Source organism: Bufo gargarizans, chromosome 1, assembly GCF_014858855.1.
Source record: "Bufo gargarizans isolate SCDJY-AF-19 chromosome 1, ASM1485885v1, whole genome shotgun sequence".
Classification (NCBI taxonomy): Eukaryota; Metazoa; Chordata; class Amphibia; order Anura; family Bufonidae; genus Bufo; species Bufo gargarizans.
This window is the reverse complement of record NC_058080.1, coordinates 274,574,135-274,598,693: the sequence shown is the minus strand read 5'-3', so window position 1 is coordinate 274,598,693 and position 24,559 is coordinate 274,574,135. Positions and strand designations below refer to the sequence as shown.

The 24,559-nt window shown below is 43.8% G+C and overlaps 1 protein-coding gene across 1 annotated transcript; it reads right to left on the bottom strand.

Moving 5' to 3' along the window:
• Nucleotides 1-6,242: 6,242 nt before the first annotated feature.
• DCK (deoxycytidine kinase) lies at nt 6,243-24,238 on the bottom strand. Its single transcript, XM_044277473.1, has 7 exons — nt 24,078-24,238; nt 20,637-20,752; nt 18,150-18,343; nt 14,589-14,736; nt 13,567-13,682; nt 8,906-9,005; nt 6,243-7,127 (listed from the first exon to the last, which is right to left on the bottom strand). The coding sequence occupies exons 1-7, from the start codon at nt 24,190-24,192 to the stop codon at nt 7,101-7,103; spliced, it is 816 nt and encodes a 271-aa protein (XP_044133408.1). The 5' UTR covers nt 24,193-24,238; the 3' UTR covers nt 6,243-7,100.
• Between the last annotated feature and the right edge of the window lie 321 nt (nt 24,239-24,559).

Genomic DNA, 24,559 nt, shown 5'->3' with positions numbered 1-24,559 from the left:
AGGATCAGGGGGTCACCCTTTTGAGGGTGAGCAATTTGCTCCATGGGCAATAGGATTTAGCTCAGGTCAAGCAGGGAAATCTAGGGGAAGAGACCCAGCATTTGTGTCCCTGAGACCCCCCATTAGATTTGAGGACGTACCCCTGGTAACACTGTTCCTTTTTTCTTGTGCACTGCTATTTACCACACTAACCTGCGTCACTTTCTATTTAATTGATTGACTTAATGGGCCATTATTTTATCCGCATTTATTAAGTTATATATTAATAAGGTTACCCTTTATAATTGTTTGCTTAGATTTTTGATTAGTTTGGCTAGCCGATTGTCGGACATTGTCATTATGGTTATGTGAATATTACTGTTTTAAAGAAATGCCACTAAGAAAAACAGTTTAAAAAACAATTAAATGTGGAAAAAAAATGCAAGCGGTTCCTGTGACGTTTTTAGTGGTCAAAAACAAATAGCGGGTATGTGTGTGAATGATGTGTGTATAATTGCAACTAAAGCTTTTCATATATATATATATATACACACTACGTGCAGAATTATTAGGCAAATGAGTATTTTGACCACATCATCCTCTTTATGCATGTTGTCTTACTCCAAGCTGTATAGGCTCAAAAGCCTACTACCAATTAAGCATATTAGGTGATGTGCATCTCTGTAATGAGAAGGGGTGTGGTCTAATGACATCAACACCCTATATCAGGTGTGCATAATTATTAGGCAACTTCCTTTCCTTTGGCAAAATGGGTCAAAAGAAGGACTTGACAGGCTCAGAAAAGGCAAAAATAGTGAGATATCTTGCAGAGGGATGCAGCACTCTTAAAATTGCAAAGCTTCTGAAGCGTGATAATCGAACAATCAAGTGTTTCATTCAAAATAGTCAACGGGGTCGCAAGAAGCGTGTGGAAAAACCAAGGCGCAAAATAACTGCCCATGAACTGAGAAAAGTCAAGCGTGCAGCTGCCAAGATGCCACTTGCCACCAGTTTGGCCATATTTCAGAGCTGCAACATCACTGGAGTGCCCAAAAGCACAAGGTGTGCAATACTCAGAGACATGGCCAAGGTAAGAAAGGCTGAAAGACGACCACCACTGAACAAGACACACAAGCTGAAACGTCAAGACTGGGCCAAGAAATATCTCAAGACTGATTTTTCTAAGGTTATGGACTGATGAAATGAGAGTGAGTCTTGATGGGCCAGATGGCTGGATTGGTAAAGGGCAGAGAGCTCCAGTCCGACTCAGACGCCAGCAAGGTGGAGGTGGAGTACTGGTTTGGGCTGGTATCATCAAAGATGAGCTTGTGGGGCCTTTTTGGGTTGAGGATGGAGTCAAGCTCAACTCCCAGTCCTACTGCCAGTTTCTGGAAGACACCTTCTTCAAGCAGTGGTACAGGAAGAAGTCTGCAAGGTAAGAAAAACATGATTTTCATGCAGGACAATGCTCCATCACACGCATCCAAGTACTCCACAACGTGGCTGGCAAGAAAGGGTATAAAAGAAGAAAATCTAATGACATGGCCTCCTTGTTCACCTGATCTGAACCCCATTGAGAACCTGTGGTCCATCATCAAATGTGAGATTTACAAGGAGGGAAAACAGTACACCTCTCTGAACAGTGTCTGGGAGGCTGTGGTTGCTGCTGCACGCAATGTTGATGGTGAACAGATCAAAACACTGACAGAATCCATGGATGGCAGGCTTTTGAGTGTCCTTGCAAAGAAAGGTGGCTATATTGGTCACTGATTTGTTTTTGTTTTGTTTTTGAATGTCAGAAATGTATATTTGTGAATGTTGAGATGTTATATTGGTTTCACTGGTAAAAATAAATAATTGAAATGGGTATATATTTGTTTTTTGTTAAGTTGCCTAATAATTATGTACAGTAATAGTCACCTGCACACACAGATATCCCCCTAAAATAGCTAAAACTAAAAACAAACTAAAAACTACTTCCAAAAATATTCAGCTTTGATATTAATGAGTTTTTTGGGTTCATTGAGAACATGGTTGTTGTTCAATAATAAAATTAATCCTCAAAAATACAACTTGCCTAATAATTCTGCACTCCCTGTGTATGTATATATATATATATATATATATATATATATATATATAGCATGTACACGCCAGCAATAGTCATTTCTGTTATTCTGCTCAGTTAGAAGAGAAGAAAAAGAAAAAAAAAAAAAAACACACGTAAGTGCCATATTCCGCTCATAACTAGGCCAAACAGACCCCATTGATTAAAGGGATTTTTGGGAATGTCATATCGATGACTTATCTTCAACAGAGGTCATCAATACGAGATTGACTGGGCCAAATCAGCCGAATGAAGGTGCTGTGTTACTACCGAAAACCCACTTATTTAATCGCAAAGTGCCAACACAGAAATGTACCCTGAATTCTAGTCCAACATAGTATATGTTCCATGTACTTTATCATTTAGCTGCAATAGCCTGCCTACATTCAGTGCGACACCTGTTCCGTACATAGTGCGCCCTGCGCTGATGAATGGCAGGAAACAGCTAAGGCATATTGGTACACCTTAGGCTACTTTCACACTTGCGGCAGAGTGATCCGGATCTGGCAATCTGCAAGCAAACGGACAGTATTTGTAGACGGATCCATCTTACAAATGCATTGCAAGAACGGATCTATCGCTCCATATGTCATCCAGAGAAACTGATCCGTTATATTTTTTTTTCACATTTTTACAGGTCTGCGCATGTGGAAGGACGGATCCGGAATTTTGGATGGAGATAGTACCGCAGCATGCTGTGGTATTTCCTCGGTCCAAAACACTGTTCAGTGACTTAACTGAAGACATTTTGAATGGATTTCTCTCCATTCAGAATACATGGGGATAAAACTGATCTGTTCTTTTCCGGTATCGAGCCCCTAGGACGGAACTCAATGCCAGAAAAGAAAAAACCGCTAGTGTGAAAATACCCTTAGACCTTTAGCACCAGTGCCATAGGTTCGCCACCACTGCCATAGAGTAATACAAAGCTACACAATTTATTTAGCTTTTTTTTTTTTTTATAAAAAGAAATTTATAAACATTTATACATTCTTCACAACATGGCAGTAAAAAGTTAATTCATTTGGCTGCTATAAGACAGTTTTCACACAATACATAAAAGTTACACTGTCAAAACAGACCTAAAAATCCATACCTAAAACCAGCAACAAAAATCTAAACCAGGGGGGAAAGCACAAGAAATAAGCAAATTTTTTTTTTGCCACCACTAGCAATGGAGCCTTTTCCCTATAAAAAAAAGTGTGATGCGGAAACGCTTGAAAAAAAAATACCAAGAGCTACAGCGTGTAGCATTTGTAAAGAGTCCAAAGAAGAAGGAAAAAAAAAAAACTAAAACTAATATATATATATATATATATATATATATATATATATATATATAAATAAATATAAAGTTACCCAATTAAGATAAACACCAGTACAAAAAAGCATTTGCGTGGCCTGCAATTTAATTATTTCCTATGGAACATCAGGAGCCTACCAAAAACCAGTGTATAAGCACCTTTACAGGTGAAGTTCACTGTTTATTTTGCGTCAGCTTACACTCATTGTATCTTTTTGTGACTTTTGCAACAATATTAGTGACGAAGATCTTATAAAACCTATTCACTTACAGCATAAGGGCTCATACACACGGACGTTGCCGTATTGCGACCCGCATACAGCGAGTCCGCAATACACTGGCACCAGCTGTGTGCACCCTGCATGCGGACCCATTTACTTGAAGGGTCCAGAATCCGGGAGATGCGGAGGCACAGATCGGAAGCCCACGAAAAGCACTACGGAGCGCTTCTGTCTGTGCCTCAGCACTACTTTGTCAGATGCGGATCCAATTCAAGTGAATGGGTCTGCAATCTGCATGCGGCTGCCCCATGGTCAGTGCCCGTGCATTGCGGACAGCAGCACAGGCCCGGCCAGCACACGGTCGTGTGCATGAGTCCTAAAACACGCTGCAGAATCTGCCCACTGAATGAGCTTGCTAAAACCTCAATCACTAATACTGTACTGTACTGTACTTTGCTGGGGAATTTCAGTTGTGGAACCCACACCTAAATTCCTCATGTGTGAATCAACCTCAACAATCCATGATGGATTATGATATTACAAAAGAATACAAAAGCACAAAATGAGTAATAACCAAGTTGTTCGGCCAATAAGGCATGATCCTTCCAGATAACACAGATATACTAACAAGCTGGGATACCTCTTAATTTGAAAGTTAACTAAATTATTAATAAATTACTTGCTTTAAATGGCCCATAGAAAATGAGGTTCTCAATGCAGATCCTTGCTAACATGGCCTGGAGAGTACAGGTGTGGCCTGGCATTTAGTGGTGATCCACATGAGGATCCTGCTGCTGGATACTTTCGGACTGACATAGCTGGATTTTTTCGTGCTACATTACAGACAACACCCAAACCTTTCATAGTTCAGTAGAAATAGTTAGTCTACTTCCACACTCTCGTTTTGGCTTTTCGTTTGCGAGATCCGCTCAGGGCTCTCACAAGCGGTCCAAAACGGATCAGTTTGCATTCTAAATGGAAAAGGATCCGCTTAGAATGCCTCAGTTTGGTTGCGTTCAGTCTCTATTCTGCTTTGGAGAGGGACACCAAAACACTGCCTGCAGCGTTTTGGTGTCCGTCTGATGAAACTGAGCCAAACGGATCCGTCCTGGCACACAATGTAAGTCAATGGGGATGGATCCGTTTTCTCTGACACAATAGAAAACGGATCCATCCTCCATTGACTTTCATTAGTGTTCATGACGGATCCGTCTTGTCTGTGTTAAAGATATTACAAACGCATCCGTTCTGAAAGGATGCAGACGGTTGTATTATCTGAACGGATCCGCACAAAACGCGAGTGTGAAAGTAGCCTTAGATAACCATAACCTCCTATGGTGCTTGAACTCTAGTTCTCATAGGAGATCATGGTTTTGTCTGTAATAGAGGTACAAGAAAAGCTCTAATATTAAAGGGCTTCTGTCACTCCACTAAACTTTTTTTTTTTGGTCTCCTTAAAATCCTTATGCTGCTATTTCTCAATATATATGGCTATTACTCTGTTTGGTTCAGTAGTTCTATCAAAAAACTGACTTTTATAATATGCAAATTACCTGCTGCCAGCAGCCACATCCTCCATTCATAATGACGCCCCCTCCTCATGTTGATTGACACGGCTAGCAGACGCGCTCGTCCTCTGACTGGCCCTGTCTGCGTTTTAAATCTCGCGCCGGTCTTCAGTTGGCGCAGGCGCACTGAGTGGAGGACGCTCGCTCGGCCGCTCCATCCTCAGTGCGCCTGCGCCGGGTGTACATGTGACGTCATCGGCGCAGGCGCACTGAGGATGGAGCGGCCGAGCGAGCGTCCTCCACTCAGTGCGCCTGCGCCAACTGAAGACCGGCGCGAGATTTAAAACGCAGACAGGGCCAGTCAGAGGACGAGCGCGTCCGCTGGCTCTGTCAATCAACATGAGGAGGGGGCGTCATTATGAATGGAGGATGCGGCTGCTAGCAGCAGGTAGCCGCCCTACCTGCTCCTAGAGAGGTAATTTGCATAATATAAAAGTCAGTTTTTTTTTTATAGAACTACTGAACCAAACAGAGTAATAGCCATATATATTGAGAAATCGCAACCTAAGGATTTTAAGGAGACCAAAAATAATAATGAGTTTAGTGGAGTGACAGAAGCCCTTTAAAGGAAATCTGTCACCAGGATAATCACTGTTGAAGTAAAGCAATAGCCTAATAGCACTTAGTACCTTGTTTCCAGATGTGCCTTTGTTCCAGCAATAGATGTTTTCCATCTTCTGAAAATCCAGTTTATTTGGCATGCAAATGAGCCAGTAAGGTGCCCAGAGGGGCGTCACTCTGGCAGGAAGGCGCCCAGGCACGCCTCCTGCTGGGAGCAGGGAAAATGGGGGTAAAGTTATGGCTGGAATGTGATGTAGGATGGGTGGGCGGACACATTGTGGCAGGGGGCGTGTCTGGGCTCCTTCCCGCAAGAGTGACGCCCCTCTGAGCACCTTACTGGCTCATTTACATACCAAATAAACTGGATTTTCAGAGGAAACACCACATGTATTGCTGGAACAAAGGCACATCTGGAAATAAGGTACTAAGTGTTATTAGGCTATGGCTTTACTTTAATAGTGATTATCCTGGTGACAGATTTCCTTTAAGGCTTTTTAAGAAAGTGGGCTTAAAGGGATTGTGCAGGGGTTTTATATTGAGGACCTATCCTCGGGACAGGTCATCAATATCAGATCGGCGGAGGTCCAAGTCCCAGCACCCCGCCGATCAGCTTTTTTAAGAAGACGCGGAACTCATGTAAGCGCTGTGTCCTCTTCATTACACTGTGCGTGGTCTTGGTGGGGCAGTGTAATTACAAAGTACAAACGCTCGCCCCATTTACGTCACCGGGATTAGCACTTGTAATTACACTGCGCAACCACTACAAGCGAGAAGGTGCACAGCGCAATAATAAACAGGAAGCAACGTTCACATGACAGCCATTACCTCTTCCAAAATCTGATCGGCAGGGGTGCCAGATGTCGGATCCGTGGCTATCTGATATTGATAACCTATCCTGAGGATAGGTCATCAATATAAAACCCCTGCATAATCCCTTTAAGCTGGTCATATACTTGAAATAGCTGTTGGCTGAATGTTTGCGCTTCCAAAGATTTCTCCAGACTACATCACATGCAAGTATTTGGCAAGTGGCAATTCCCCCATCTGCCACCAGGGTAGACTCAGAAGATCCCCCACTACACATTAGCCAGCCAGTATCCAGGCAGCTTTATAACTAGGAGGTGTCCAAAGCATGACATTTGTAGACACGTTACACAAATATAAAATAATTGACAGGACAGCAATTTGTTTTTAAATAAAAATGTACAAATACATAATTAATACACTAAACCTGTTAAGTGGCTGAACTGTAAATTAGAGAAAAAAAAAAAGTTCTGGCACAATAATGGCTGAAAAAAATAAAAAATGCCTGCACATAAAAAGAGGATTAATTGTACAGTTACAGTAGGTCATTCCACTTGTCATAACGTGCTTAAGAATTCTTTAACCTGTAAAAAAAAAAAAAAAAAGTTTCAGTTGAGAATAGCAGAACAAGGATTGCTGCAGTGCCCAGATACAAGTTCTTTCCTTTTTATTTTCTTCTTTACCCATACACCTCATTGGCTGCCTTTGGCTAATGGTTACACACACACACACGTTTTATATTTAGTAGCAAAAGCAGATCACACCCCATGACAAAAGGCTTTTACTATGGGATCAGATGTAATTCTTGGCTTTACATATATAGTTCATACGCAGAGCCATAATTTACTTGCACATAAAAATAAAAAAATTGAACCATCAAAGGGTTTTTCCTAATGAAAAATAGGTTTGTTCAGTACTTTAGTCTTGAACCATTTAAAATAAATTTCACCGAAATTCATTATACATTTTTCTATGTTTCAAGACTAAATGAAGCAAAATTCTATCAACTGAGAGCCAGCCCTGTGGTCGTCCACCAATCTAGTGGATGGAGATGAGCTGATTCAATCTGTATAACCTTAATGAGCCTGGCACCTCCACCAATCAACAGTTTGAAGAGGTTGTGGCGCTCTGGAGAGTGCAGCATACCAAGAACACTTCTGGTCACTGTATAGTGGCTGTGCTTTGTATTGCAGCCCAGGTCCTTGCACCTGAAGGGGATGTGACTGATGAACATGAGGGCACTGGCCTATGAAGAGGAGGACTGAGACCTCTTCAAACAGCTGATTGCCAGAGGTGTCTGGATTCGGACCCCTCACGGATCAGATTTTGATAGCCTACCCAGAGGCTAGGTCATCAGTATTAAAGGGAACCTGTCACCTCCCAAAATGCCAGCAGTGTGTTTCTGATGCCTTTCTTCCTGAAGGCAGATGACGCAAAAGTACAGAAAACGTTGTTTTATCCCTTGCCCGGCGCGCTTCTCCAGCGGCCTCCTTGCTTCAAGTCAAGGTAACCACGCCCCCTTCCCTGTGACGGACATCCGGCAGTTTGGCTGGCTTCGCCGAACTCTCGTGCATAAGTGCTGTCAGTCACAGCGAAGCAGTAGGGAAGGGGGCATTGTTACCATGACTTGAAGCAAGGAGGCCGCTGGAGAAGCGCGCCAGGCAGGGGATAAAACAACGTTTTCTGTACTTTTGCTGCATCTGCCTTCAGGAAGAAAGGCATCATCAGAAACAGACTGCTGGTGGCTTTGGATGTTTTTTGGAAGTGACAGACTCCCTTTAAGGCTCATGCACACAAACGTATGTATTTTGTGGTCCGCAAAAAAAATACGGATGACGTCCGTGTGCATCCCGTATTTAGCGAAACGGAACAGCTGGCCCCTAATAGAACAGTTTTATTCTTGTCCGTAATGCGGACAATAATAGTACATGTTCTATTTTTTTTTTTTTTTGCGGAACGGGTAGTACTGTTCTTTTAGGGGCCAGCTGTTCCGTTCCGCAAAATACACACAGTCATACGCATGACCCCTAAATGCTGTCTTTTTGTAATCGGATTGAGAATGAAGGCAACAGGTCACCTTTATCGCATAGGGAACAGCATAAAACCCATAAAACTGGAAGAATTGCATTTTTTCACCCATTCCACTACATTCTATCCAAATGAGGTTGGGTGGGGAAAGAAAATGCAATTCCACCAGTTTTATGGTATTCTCTATGAAGCAAAACTAACCTGTTACATACATTCCTCTGATCAGTACGATTACAGCGATACCAATTGGAATAGTTTTTCTTGAATTTTAATGTTTAAAAAAAGAAATAAAATAAAAATGACTTTTTGCATAATGCATGCCATTTGAACATACCTTCTCTATTAGGCATTCTTGCTTCTGTTTATCATCCTTAAAATCATCATTGACATCGAGTGTCAAAATGGGGACATCTTGCAAATATGCAAAATCCATCCTGAAAAGGCATAAAGTCTGATATTAGCCTTTTAGCTTATTCATGTAAATAGATATTGAAATATTTCCTATAACAATTCAGAACTATATTACTATATTCAAACATATTTGAACAAAATCAGCATGCCTACATTGTGTGAAACGTTGCTTAGGAAATCAAAAAAGAGTTTGTCTTAAACATTTCGCATGCAGCGGGTGTCATGGCTGGCAAGTCTCTACTGTTTCAAACAGAAGAGACCTGCGGCTAAAATTACCGCAACTGGCAATAATAATGCCGATCACGGTAATTAAATGCTTCAGATGCCGTGATCAAGTGAGATCATGGCACCTGAATGTGCAAAAACCTTAGTACTGAAGCCCTGTGCAGCCAATCAGGACTGCAGTACATGCACTGAATGAGTCTCTATGAAGAAATTCAGAGTATTGATGCTGCAATTCTTATTGTGGCCACCAGATGGCAGGCCAACATAGGAAATTAGCAAAATGCAAAGAAAGTCATTTTTTTTAATCCCTTATAGGTCAGAAGAAGAAAATAAAAAAAACCATTTATATAAAAAAAAAAATAAAAAAAAAAAAAAGTAATTTAAGAGCCTTAAAAATGATTTAAAAAATAATAAATTAAATATAAAAGTTTAAAAAAATAAAATAAATCGCCCCACTTTCTGTAAAATTATAAAAAAGAAAAAAAAAAAAAAAAGATAAATAAATAACAATAAATATAAACATCCTGGGTATCACCGCGACAGAAAAAGCCCATAATATTAAAATAAAAAAAATCTAATATGGCGAATGGCGTAACGGAAAATAAGGGTCAAAATGGCAGATATGCCATTTTTTCATTGCTTCTCTAGCCCCCCCCCCCCCCCAAAAAAAATGAAATAAAATGTGATCCAAAAGTCATGCACACTCCAAAATTTGGATAAAAAAAATTGTGATGGGGGTCACTCAATATAAGGCAAACACACGGTGATTAGTATCCATATAAATTCTTATATATATATATATATATATATATATATATATACTTCAAACAATGCAAATAAAACAATTTACATATAAAACATTTCATAAAAATTGAATGAATAAAATATACACTTAAAACGCTGCACTAAAGACCTTTAGCTCTGTAATTCGATATATAAAGTCTCTCAAGAGCTGTTTTCTAATGGCCCTGATTCATGTCCAGGGACTATAACTATTAGCAGGTAGGTGCAGATTCAATATCAATGTTCCAGAGATGACAATGATGGTAAGAACATTGGATCTCACAATTGTGACCCCCACCGATTAGCTGTTTGAGAAGGCAGCGGCGCCGCGGGCTTCTCACTGTTTACCGCCGGCCCACTCATGTCACGACTAGTATCAACTAGCGTGGGTGCGGCTAAGCTCTGTTCACTTGAATGGAGCTTAGCCGCGCCCACGCTAGTTCATACTAGTCGTGACGTCAGTGGGCCGGCGGTAAACAGTGAGAAGGCCGCGGCGCTGCTGCCTTCTCAAACAGCTGATCGGTGGGGGTCCCGGGTGTCGGACCCCCGCCGATCAGAAGCTGATGATCTATCCAGAGGATAGATCATCAGTTAAATGAAAGTGCAGAACCCCTTTAAGGCTTGTTTCACACAAGGGTATTAAAGAATAGTGTCCTGGCCCAACTGTGGCTTTACTGCTTTGAACTGTACATTAGAGATTTATGGCGCTGCCAGTTTGGGTTGTAAGAGAGTTTGGCCCCTTTCACACAAGTGAGTTTTCCGTGCGGGTGCAATGCGCGACGTGAACGCATAGCACCCGCACTGAATCCTGACCCATGCATTTCAATGTGTCTGTGTACATGAGCAATGTTATTTTAATTTTTTTTTCACACATCAGTTCTGCTTGCGTGAAAAACACTGCATGTTCTATATTCTGCGCTTTTCATGCAGCCCTGACCCTATAGAAGTAAATAGGGCTTTAGCGAAAAACGCATCGCATCCGGAAGCAAGTGCGGGTGCGAGGCATTTTTCACTGATGGTTGCTAAGAGATGTTGTTTGCAAACCTTCAGGTTTTTTATCATGCACGCGAAAAATCGCATTAAAACGCATTGCAACTGCTCGGAAAAAACTGAACGCAATCGCAGACAAAACTGACTGAACTGGCTTGCAAAATGGTGCGAGTTTCACTGAACGTATCCGGAGCCAATCCGTATAGTTCGTGTGAAAGAGGCCTTAGGGTACCTTCACAAGTAGTACATTTTGCTGCAGAAAATGTCTGACTGTAAATCAGCTCCATTCTTTTGAAAGGGGTTGTTTTGGCGGCAAGCACATGGATTTCTGCAAGGTCCCTTCAAGTGAACGGAACAGATGTTCAGTCTCAAAATCTGCTCCATGTAAAGCACCCTCACCCATGACTGCATGATCAGATTACACAAATGGTTTGTCTGCAGTCTGTAATGATGGACATATATGAGCTGCAGACTAAAACATGAGATTATCAATAAAAACTAATTTCATGGTCCTGTCAAAGTGCAGAGGGCGTTGCAGTGAGCTGAGCCTCTGCCTCTCGGTGTAACAGCAAAGCCCCCGTTGCTCCTAGAGGCTCATTTGCATATAATAAAACATCTTTTTTCTCAGCAATGCGGGCACATATGAACACGAGACCAACACAGATGTCTTCAGCTGCCAAGTGCACATGTAACAGGTCAGCCAGTGTCATAGGTACAAAACTGCTGACAGATGCTCTTTAAATTTGCACTAAATATGGGAAATCCATCCTCAGCACGCCCCGACTGTTGCACGTTATGCAGTGCGTCAATAGTTTAAAAAAATTCAACACTGAAATTTACATTGTTGCAGATTACGATTGCAAAATTTCCTCATACCTAGAAATACATGTTTAATCAGACAATGACCCATTGATAAAGTTATTATATGTATGTAAGGCTACTTTCACACTAGCGTTCGAGCGGATCCGTTCATATTAACGCAGACGGTGGCTCCGTTCAGAACGGATCCGTCTGCATTATAACTTAGGCCTCTTTCACACTTGCGTTGTCCGGATCCGGCGTGTACTCCACTTGCCGGAATTACACGCCGGATCCGGAAAAACGCAAGTGTACTGAAAGCATTTGAAGACAGATCCGTCTTCAAAATGCTTTCAGTGTTACTATGGCACCCAGGACGCTATTAAAGTCCTGGTTGCCATAGTAGGAGCGGGGAGCGGTATACTTACCATCCGTGCGGCTCCCGGGGCGCTCCAGAGTGACGTCAGAGCGCCCCATGCGCATGGATGACGTGCCATGCGATCACGTCATCCATGCGCCTGGGGCGCCCTGACGTCACTCTGGAGCGCCCCAGGAGCCGCACGGATGGTAAGTATACTGCTCCCCATCCCCCCTACACTTTACCATGGCTGCCGGGACTTTAGCGTCCTGGCAGCCATGGTAACCACTCTAAAAAAGCTAAACGTCGTATCCGGCAATGCGCCGAAACGACGTTTAGCTTAAGGCCGGATCTGGATCAATGCCTTTCAATGGGCATTCATTTCGGATCCGGCCTTGCGGCAAGTCTTCCGTTTTTTTGGCCGGAGCAAAAAGCGCAGCATGCTGCGGTATTTTCTCCGGCCAAAAAACGTTCCGTTCCGGAACTGAAGACATCCTGATGCATCCTGAACGGATTTCACTCCATTCAGAATGCATTAGGATAATCCTGATCAGGATTCTTCCGGCATAGAGCCCCGACGACGGAACTCTATGCCGGAAGACAATAACGCAGGTGTGAAAGAGCCCTTAGAAAAATTTTCTAAGTGTGAAAGTAGCCTGAGCGGATCCGTTCAGACTTTACATTGAAAGTCAATGGGGGACGGATCCGCTTGAAGACTGAGCCATATGGTGTCATCTTCAAGCGGATCCGTCCCCATTGACTTCCATTATAAGTCGGAACGGATCCGCTCGCCTCCGCACGGCCAGGCGGACACCCGAACGCTGCTTGCAGCGTTCAGGTGTCCGCTCACTGAGCGGAGCGGAGGCTGAGCGCTGGCAGACGGATGCATTCTCAGTGGATCCGCCTCCACTGAGAATGCATTAGGGCCAAACGGCTGCGTTCAGGGCCGCTTGAGAGCCCCTTCAAACGGAGCTCACGAGCGGACACCTGAACGCAGGTGTGAAAGTAGCCTTACCAGCACCTATATCGAGAACACAGCCACACAACGTGGTGGCTGGAGGACTCCGGTCCGGCCACCACCAAGCCAGATCCCCATAGAAGTGAATGGGAGCGTACTGCGCATGTTCGGCCCCCACTCCCATTCATTTCTATGGGGCCGACGAAAATAGCCGAGCCAGCGCTTGGCTATTTTTGCCTGCCCCATAGAAAATTAATGGAGGGCAGCTGCGCATGCGCCCTCCTTCACTTGTAGGCTCCATTCTCAATATAGATGCAGGGCCCAGTGGTGGGACCCGCACCTATAAGAAAATGGGGGCATATCCTAGCGATGAGACAACCCCTTTAAAGCCTCTGATTCAGTTACACGTTGCTTCCCATGACAAGCAAAGACGTGAAGTGTAACACACTAGAAGAGTGAATAAACAGCTAACCTCATGTTTCTGTGATGGAGCCAGCTCTCATGCTTATAATGAAGTTTCTCTAGATATTCCATAGGAATTCCTTGCTCCTCTTCTCTTCCACGAGTATAAATTCTTTTTAGGCAACTCTGGATAATAAATACATTTTAATACAAAAATGAGCTACAAACTCACATTGAAAGTGCATGTAAAAACATTGCACACAAACGTTTATTTTTTTGCCCCATTTACGTTCCGTTTTTTGCGTTCCGTATACGGAACCAGTCATTTCAATGGATCCGCAAAAAATAATAATAAAAAATAAAGTAAAAATGGAAGGTACTCCGTATGCCTTCCGGTGCTGTTCAAAAATAGAACATGTCCCATTATTGTCCGCATAACGGACAAGGATAGCACTGTTCTATCAGGGGCCAGCTGTTCCGTAAAAGACTGAAAAAGCAATACGGTCATGCGCAAGAGGCCTAAGGCTACATTCACATGAACGTATTTTGTTTGTGTCCTTTCCGATTTTTTGCTATCCGCATGTCAATTCTGTAGCCCCCCCCCCAAAAAAAAAAAAAAAAAAAAAAAAAACACAGATGGGCGGACTGCAAAACACATACGGTCGTGTGAATGTGGCCTAAGGCCTAGTTCACACTTTAGTGATTTTTAAACCAAAACCCGGAATTGAGCCTCCACAGATAAGGTAGAATGGAAAGATCTACACTAGTTCTGTGTTTTTGCCCCGCACCTGGTTTTGACTGAAAATCACTGAAGTCTGAACTAGGCCTAAAAAGACATGAAACTGTCTAATAGTCCTTTTACACGGACTGGCAATCAGGCCAATTATCTGGCACAAGCGTTTGTAGTAGCGCTCATTCTAACTGGCCTGTGTAAAAGGCGCCAGCGATCACCCAATGAACAAGCTGAAAAAGGCCATCACCTAAAATAGTATATCCAACAGACAGACCTGCCGTCCAGAAACAATACAATTGTATGGGAACAGGGCAGTGCGTCAGGTTTAATAGGGCTGATCCTGCCGAAAGAATATTTACCTCAGGTGCTGCACGGAGATAGACAATAGCATCAAGCTGAAGATCAGCTCCAAACTGAGAATTCATCCATTCATGCCAATCTTGATAAACTGTCCATTCTGTTTCATTCATACACTCTGCCTCGTACAAATTGGAGGCAAAAATGTATCTGGTGGGAGGAAAAAAAATAAAATAAGGAAGTTGGTGGTTACTTTAAGTACAAAACAAAAATATCCAGATCTTACAATACACCCAAACATCATGGAGCCTGTCTGCAGTGAATCCACATTGTATTTCCACAACATGATCACATGCTGTAGACTTAGGGTACTTTCACATGGTGTCTGAGCTGAGCAGGAGCAGCCCGATATGTAGTTTTATGGGGAAAGATTCAGCAAAATGTGTGTTTTATTCATTTAAATTCCTGCTCATTCTAGGCTTTGAAGACAAGGAGGCGGTCCTATCAGTGACTGACAGCCTTCCCTCTATGACTGTGTATACAGAGATAGCTGTCAGTCACTGACTGAAGACAAGGAGGAGGTCCTATCAGTGATTGACATCCTTCCCTCTATCACTGTGTATACAGAGATAGCTGTCACTCACTGACTGAAGACAAGGAGACGGTCCTATTAGTGACTGACAGCCTTCCCTCTATGACTGTGTATACAAAGATAGCTGTCAGTCACTGACGGAAGACAAGGAGGAGGTCCTATCAGTGACTGACAGCCTTCCCTCTATGACTGTGTATACAGAGATAGCTGTCAGTCACTGACTGAAGACAAGGAGACGGTCCTATCAGTGATTGACAGCCTTCCCTCTATGACTGTGTATACAGATAGCTGTCAGTCACTGACTGAAGACAAGGAGGAGGTCCTATCAGTGATTGACAGCCTTCACTCTATGACTGTGTATACAGAGATAGATGTCAGTCACTGACTGAAGACATGGAGGCAGTCCTATCAGTTACTGACAGCCTTACCTCTATGACTGTGTATACAGAGATAGCTGTCACTCACTGACTGAAGACAAGGAGGCGGTCCTATCAGTGACTGACAGCCTTCCCTCTAGGACTGTGTATACAGAGATAGCTGTCACTCACTGACTGAAGACAAGGAGGAGGTCCTATCAGTGATTGACAGCCTTCCCTCTATGACTGTGTATACAGCGATAGCTGTCAATCACTGACTGAAGACAAGGAGACGGTCCTATCAGTGATTGACAGCCTTCCCTCTATGACTGTGTATACAGCGATAGCTGTCAATCACTGACTGAAGACAAGGAGACGTCCTATCAGTGACTGACAGCCTTCCCTCTATGACTGTGTATACAGAGATAGCTGTCAGTCACTGACTGAAGACAAGGAGACGGTCCTATCAGTGACTGACAGCCTTCCCTCTATGACTGTGTATACAGAGATAGCTGCCAGTCACTGGTAGGACCTCCTCCTTGTCTTCAAAGCCCATAACACACACAAGAATTTAAATGAATAAATTACACATTTTACAGAATTATTTCCCATAAGTCTATAACATGCATTCAGCTCAGACACCATGTGACAGACAGGTTCCCTTAAAAATCATCAGCTTGCCCTATATAACACAAGAGTTTTTTTCCTGCTACTTGTGAATGTGGTTTTCATCCACATGTATAGCACAGTCAACTGTTCTGGATTTGTATTGCAGAATCAATGACTGCGATAATAAAAATATGGAAAGAACGTGTGTGGGTTTGGAGTAATAGGGGAGGTGGAGAGGATGGTCCCCTGTGGAGGGATATAAAAATTACAGGAACTAGATTCACTTCCCGATTTTGAGTTTGGGCCAAAATATAGAATTAAAAATTTAACTCTGTTGTTCTCCGAAGGAGCTTTTAAAACCTTTCCTGAGTTAAAGGAGGAGTTCGGTCTACCTAGGAAGAGCCTGCTTAGATATTTTCAATTAAGACATGTCTGTGCAGAGCAATTTGGTAGTAGTAGGGTCAAGACTATGGAGAGATTGAAAAAAATTGCTAGACACAAATCTATGTAAACCAGTATCCTCCTTCTACACAGTACTCATGTGCCAATTGGCTGCTCCGCTGACCAAAGCATTGGCAAAGTGTCAGAGGGCTCAAGAATAGATGGAGGAGTACAGTGATAAGTGCTAGGGATCAGTTAAGTCAGGCTGGAACAAATGCGCCAACTTGGGCTACTTTTACACTAGGGTTCGGGGCTCCGCTTGTGAGTTCCGTTTAAAGGCTCTCACAAGTGGCACTCTCATCCGTACGGCCCCAATGCATTCTGAGTGGATGCGGATCCGCTCAGAATGCATCAGTATGGCTCTGCTTGGCTTCCGCTCCGCAGGCAGACACCTGAACGCTGCTTGCAGCGTTTGGGTGTCCGCCTGGCCGCGCGGAGGCAAACGGATCTGTCCAGACTTACAATGTAAGTCAACGGGGACGGATCCGTTTGAAGTTGACACAATATGGCTTAATTTCAAATGGATCCGTCCCCCATTGACTTTCAATGTAAAGTCTGTACGGATCCGTCTGACTAACTTTCACACTTAGAATTTTTTCTGAAATATAATGCAGACGGATCCATTCTGAACGGATCCCATCGTCTGCATTATAGGAGCGGATCCGTCTGTGCAGACACCAGACGGATCCGCTCCGAACGCAAGTGTGAAAGTAGCCTTAATAGTTCTGTATGTTCTAGATGTAATAGAGCGACTGGCACTCTAATGCACATGATCCGGGAAAGTCCGAAAATTGCAGAATTCTGGTCAGCAATTCATGAGTTTTTGAACTTGAAACTGGGATTGCTGGCGGTATGCTCCCGTGAAAATAGCCTGTTAGGACTTGTGGATGATCTGTTGCAAACAAAATACTCTAAAAGACTATACAGACTTCTAATGTTCTATGCTAGGAAGTCTATCCTATTGAATTGGAAGCCCCCTCAATCCAACAATGGATGCAACTTATAGATGAAGCCTAAGCGTCCATTCACACATATGCATTTTTTTTGCGGATCCGCAAAACACGAACACCGGCAATGTGCGTTCCACATTTTGTGGACCACACATCGCCGGCACCCTCATAGAAAGTGCCTTTTCTTGTCCGCAGTTGCGGACAGCACATTCCGGCCCCATTGAAAATGAATGGGTCCGCACCTGTTCGGCAAAATTGAGGAACGAAAGTGGACCCATTTTGCGGACGTGTGAATGGACCCTTACCAATGTATAAAATGACATATTTGGCTAGAAATAATCCTGAGGGATTTGACAAAATATGGGGATTGTGGTTTACTGCTAGAACATCGGTGGTCTAAAGGAATGCGGGAGCCCGGCGGCGATGTGCGCGACAAAGTGAATGATATTAAAATGTATAAGATAATTACGGCGAAAAGGCAGTCCTGAAGGAATCACACTGCCAGACTGTTTAATGTACCAAACCGTTGCCAACATGTTTCACCGATTTGTGTGAATCTGGTTCTTTGAACTGTTCTAAATGTTTATTTCTTAAAATGACAACAACAAAAATAAAAAAAAATAAAATGTGTGAACATAGCCTTATAATAAACCTAGTGAACAGCAAGGGCATTACCTGTCACTGTAAACTGAACGCTCAAAAAAGAGCACAGGTTTTTCAGCTTCTCTCAGCTTCCCTCCAAAGGCATTCAGCTGGGCTCGAATACGGCTGAGACAGGCATAGGATTGAAAGGTGAAGGACCAGCGTTCAGGCTTCTCATACATCATCTGGAGAAGGTTGCCACCACTTTTCTGTGAAGTGGTGAGCTCCTATTTGTGTACATAAGGTATGGAAGGAAAAACAAAACATAATCATCTAAAGGACACAAAGGTTTCCACAAACAGCCTGGACTCCAGACCGATACACGGCAGCCAAGATTAGTCCTGATGTATCACATGGTATTGTCTCCACTTGTCATAAACGATACGCGAGAGCAGATACCCTGAACTGAATGTGTCCCCTCCGAAACCCCCCTCCCCCGACTACAATAATCAGACACCCATTACAAATCTGTGATTTTTATCTTCGTGCTCGTATATGTCCACGAATGAGCCATGCGGGCCACAGTCTAACACATTAACAAGAATTTACGTAAGAAAAATGGTAAATTTTAACCAAAAACTACTCTATGTATGCATTAGAAGCTGAAATCTGCTCTACCTAGGGGATGAAGGATGTGACAAGATTACTACAAGGTGCGCGCCTCCTATCCGATCATCCTCCAGCGAGCTTTTTACCAACTCTCAAGTGTGAAATGCCAGTCTTTAGTAAATAAGCCACAATGTCTATAAATTACATTTTGGGTGTCCCTAGAGGGACTGATTGTCCCTGGATGATGGGTCCAAGCCTGAATGTATACCAGTTTTTAAAGTGATCACTAAGGGTACTTTCACACGTTTTTCTTTTCCGTCAAAAGGGCTCAATGCCGGAAAAGAACTGATCAGGCATATCCCCATGCATTCTGAATGGAGAGTAATCCGTTCAGGATGTCTTTCAGTTCAGTCTTTTTGACTGATCACGCAAAAGATAAAACCGCAGCATGCTACGGTTTTATCTCCAGCCAAAAAAACTGAAGACTTGCCCGAAAGCATTCAAAATACCGGAATGCCAGAACCGATCCACAGATCAAAAGGGGTGAAAAAAATAAATAAATGCCAGATCCGTTTTGCCGGATGACACCGGAAAGACGGATCCGGCATTTCAATGCATTTTTCTGACTGATCGGGCAGTCTTAGAAATGCCATCAGTTGGCATACGTTTTGCCGGATCCAGCAGACAGTTCCGGCAACGGAACTGCTTGCCGGATCACTCTGCCGCAAGTCTGAAAGTAGCCTAAGGGGTTAATATTAATATTATAGTCTTCCTGCATTATGTCAGATTATTGGATTGATCGTGTAAAATATGTCATGTTACTTATAGGTGATTAGAAAGTTAGATAACTGTTTTATGTTGGACAATGTACACTATATCGTACAGCAGTCATTGTATCTCCCAATATCTCCCTAAGGGCTCATGCACACCAACGTATTTTATTTCCGTGTCCATTCCGTTATTCCATATTTCCATTCCGCAAAAAAAAAAAAAAATTGAACATGTCCTATTATTGTCCTTATTATGGACAAGGATAGGACTGTTCCATTAGGGGCCAGCTGTTGGAGGCTGTAATGGCTGCCAAAGGTGCTTCAACTAAGTACTGAGTAAAGGGTGTGAAAACCAAAATTTACTTTTTTTTCTTTTCAATAAATTAGCAAAGATTTCTAACATTCTGTTTTCACTTTCTCATTATGGGGTGTTGAGTGCAGAGTGATGGGGATAGATAAAACGAAGTTCAGTTTTTTTAGAAGATGGCCGCAACATAACAAATGGGAAAAAAGTGAAGGGTCTGAATGCATTGTACTACGGTGTCAGGAAAGTGGCCAGGTGCAGTATGGTCCTAGCAAGACTGCTATTAAAATGAGGAATTTTCCAAAATCAAAGGGATTTTCCAATCTCATACAATGGGGGCATATCATTAGGATATGCCCCCATTGTCCGATAGGTGCAGCCCCTCCATTCATTTCTATGCGCTGGCTCGGCCATTCCCATCACCCCATAGAAGTGGGTGGAAGCGGTGGCCGCTCAAGCGCAGTGTGCTCCCGTTCACTTCTATGGGAATTCTGAAACTAGCCATTTGAGATAGGTGGGTGGGACTCACATCTCTTACGCTGGGTTCACACCTAGGCGTTTCTCAAACGCGCGTTTCTATGCGCGTTTTTTTTTAATAGTGAACGCGCGTTTGGGTGATTGACAGCAGTGTTGTCCAAAGAGTCTATGGCCCAAACGCGCCAAAAAAAGCTCCTGTACTTGTTTGAGCGTCGGGCGTTTTACAGCGCGATCGTACGCGCTGTAAAACGCCCAGGTGTGAACCCTTCCCATAGGGAATCATTGGTTCTTGCCTGTTGTGCGTTTTACAGCGCGTAGGAACGCGCTGTAAAACGCTCAGGTGTGAACCCAGCGTTAGACAATGGGGGCATATCCTAGCGATATGAGAATAAAACACAATCTAAATGTCCTAGATGGTACCTGAAATTCATCTTGATTGTTCTGTACATTGCACCATCTTGCGATGGGTTCAGGAACCACTTCCCAGTCCTCATTGCATTTCTTGAGGATATTGACAAATGTAGATTTTCCTGCAGCTGTCAAAGGCAGTAAAGACAGAACATTAACAGAAATGTTACACCTTAAACGAGTCGTCCAGGATTATTTTTTTTATTTCAAATCCCCTAATCTATCTATATTTAATACCTGATCTATACTTATCCGCTCCCCCCCCCCCCACTCTGTCCCAGCTCCATGGCCGCTTTCATTGGACTTTCAGTGCTTGTCTGTCAACTACCACATGGACAGGGTCCCAAGCACCGCCGCAGCCTTTGACTAGCCTCAGCAGGTGCAAATAAAAAAAAAAAAAAAAAAAAAAAAAAAAAAAAAGGGACTAACAACATAAAAGTGCACAAAACCACCGTTGACGGAATATGCCCATATGGGACATCAGTGGCACATTGCCAGGATATGTCATCAGTATCAGAAAAGAGCGGGTCCCAGCGGTAGGACCTGCATTTATCTCCAGAATGAGGACCCCAAAGTAAAGGAAAGCAGCCACCCTCCATTCACCACTACGGAAGTTCTGAAAATAGACAAATGAGCACGCTCAGCTACTTTGGAAAGTCCCATAGAGGTGAATGGAGAGCAGGCACGTCCACCTCTCCAGTTACCGCTATGGGAATGCAGCCAGACAGGCTTCCCGTCACACAGGATGGCCACGCCCTTCTGGAGATAGGAGTGGGTCCCAGTGGTAGGACCCGCATCTATCTGTCACTATGCCACTAATGTCCCACATGTCAGAGACCTGCCCGATTCATAGGTCTCTAGCAGGACGACATCTGTCAGTCAAGCTGAGCCAGGCAAAAAGCTAAAGGGATCTTCTCCAGAGCCTAGCCAGTGGTCAGGAGGACTGCACAAACCTGCTGACAGTTTCCTCTTACTAGTCCGTTACATGTGCTAAATCTAGTCACAAGGCGGACATCTGTGTCCTGTGTGACTGGAAGCCTGCCTGCCTGGCTGCACATCTCACATGGTTCATAAAGCAGGGGGGGGAGGGTATTTCTCTACACACATGAATAAATTGTAGGTATACATTAGCTGCACAACGTCATAGGGTCCGATGTGGCCTACTGTAACGCCATTTGTCTAAGATTTCAGGTGGCGGTTTTTTCTCTATTCATGAATCTGGGAATAAAATAAATATTGTGTGCGGCATGCTCCATCATGGAAGTATCGTCCTGCAGCAGATTCAGGCCAAGGCTAACCCTCAGATTCAATGGGACAGAGATAGAGGAAAACCGGCTTAGTTGCCCATAGCAACCAAGCTAGTTTTCCTTTACACCAGTTTGATAAATGACCCCCATAGTTTTCAGATTTTAGAATCTGTAGTACTTCAGTAGTACTGTGGACGTCACACACATGAGGGCGTGCCCCTCTGCCATGGATTTCTGCACACTATTCCTGGGTGGGAACATGGACTGATGCCACCATACATTAGACAGCCACAGCCTAGCAAGCACTGCGGTGCTCATTTAATATAGGTTATACGCTACTTTTTGGTGTATTTAGGTCACGGATTTTGCTGAAAAGGTGTTTTGCGACAAAACATATGACTTTATCCAGCTCACGCCACTTCTGAGAAGTAGCGGGAAAAGGGGTGTGGTGTGGGCAGGAAGAGGGCGGACCAGCCATCCAGTCTCATTCATCATTTCCCCCACTAGCTTATGGTGTGGAAAATGGTCCTAAACTACACTAGCAAGGGAGGCTGCACGGCCAGTGGCAGAAAGCGCCAAAGAGCCTGCACCTCTACATAAGGGTCCATTCACATGTCCGTTTTTTCTTTCCTGATCTGTTCCGTTTTTTGCGGAACAGATCTGAACCCATTCATTTTCAATGGGTCCTGGGAAAAAAAAAAAAAAAAAAAAAAAAAAAAAAAATCAATCGGACAGCACAATGTGTGCTGTCCGTTTCCGTTGTTCCGTTCCGCATGTCCGTTTAAATATAAAACATGTCCTATTCTTGTCCGCAAAATTCGGATCCTGGTACAATACAAAGTCAATGGATCCGCAAAAAACGGAAGACATTCGGATGTCATCCGTTTTATGCGGAATCCGTTCCTGGAAACACATAAATTTTTTTTTATTTTTTTTCAAAGAAATCCAAACAACTTTATTTGATTATTAAACTTTATACATGTTTCCGTTTTTTGCGGATCCGCAAAAAACGGATGACATACGGAAACATTTTCAGGAACAACGGAAAATCGGGATATAGGAAAATACTGACGTGTGAATGTAGCCTAAGGCTACTTTCACATTTGCGTTTTACTTTCCAGTTTTGAGATCCAGCATAGGATCTCAAAACCGGAGGAAACCGCATCCGTTCAGAACAGATCTGGTCTTATTACATCCAAACTGAACATACTAGATTTGGCATCAAATACCATTGAAAAATCAATGGGCACCGGATCCAGTTTTTTCATGTCCGGAAAAAAGAACAGATCCGGCATATTCAGTTTCCCATGCCGCACACAAAAGCGCTGCTTGCAGCAGCTGTGTGTCCTACATGGGAATGCAACAATGTCCCTGTTTGTTCAGTTTTGTCCCCATTGAGAATGAATGGGGACAAAACTGAAGCGGTTTCCTCCGGTTTTGAGATCCTCTGCTGAATCTCAAAAGCAGAAAGGAAAACGCGGATGAGAAGGTAGCCTAACCTCGACACATCCAGCCCCCCGTATCCGTATTTCCGTCTGCACACCACGGGTCCCTTGTGTGTACAGTCCGCATTTTTCTCTCTCCCATCAATAGAAATGCCTATTCTCGTCCACAATACAGACAAGAACAAGACATGCGCTGTAATTTACAGAACGGACAGCGGACCCGTAGAAGCAAATGACCCTGCAGAAAAAATGCGGATGGGACACGGATGACAATACAGCCATGTGCCTGAGGCGTGTTCACACAGCAGATTTTGACTATATCAAAAATCCACTGCAGTTTTTCGGTGAGCGCTGCTACATTTGTATGTTCGATATCAAAAAGCGTATTCCACGGCAGAAACAGACACGGTTTTCCAATTTCAATGCCACAGACCTGCTTGCGGTTTTTAATAGGGGCAATACCACAATCACATGCAAATCTGAAATCTGAAAGCCCTGAAATCTGCCTGTGCTACTGGTATCGGTTGGGGCAGTGTGCACTACAAGTGCCAGCAACACAAAATAGAGCTGGCCACCAAACAGGCTGCATAGGGAGCAGATTCCCAGCAGACTTTTATAGTAGAAGTCTATACATACAGAGTGAAGGCAGCAGTCTACCCCGATATATAAAAAGCAGCTTCCAATAAACGCGGATGCCCAGTGTGAACAGGGCAGACACACCACAGCCAGCAGGTGCGCGCCTATCCCAGTCCCCCGCTTACCGATGTTCCCCTCTATGGAGATCCGCTTCACCTTGCTCCTGGTGCCCGGGGAGGACCTATCAGAGGAGGGTGATGGAGGGAGGTCGGAGCAGCTTCTCTTCGGCGGGGTGGCCATGGCAGGGTACAGACTGGCACCAGACTTGTTCTGGATCTCCCTCTGTTCTCTGCGAGTTTTGGCGCCGGGAGAAGTGGGCGGAGTTAGGGACATAGTGGCACCAGACCTTTCAAAACCTCCGGCCTGGACCAATCAGAGGCTGCAGTTTACCCGGGACAGAAGGCGGCCGACCAATGGAGGAGAAGTGTGCGGGGGCAGGGTGACAGCACAATGCTCACAAGCCTGAAACGAAGGCTGTCAGCTCTTGGCCGAGGCCAATGCTGCCTAATAAACAAGAGGCGGGAGACATGGCTGCAGATCCGCCCGCAGTGTACTCGGCTCCCGACAAGGGACAATAGCACCAGCGAGAGGCAAATGTACTAGTCCT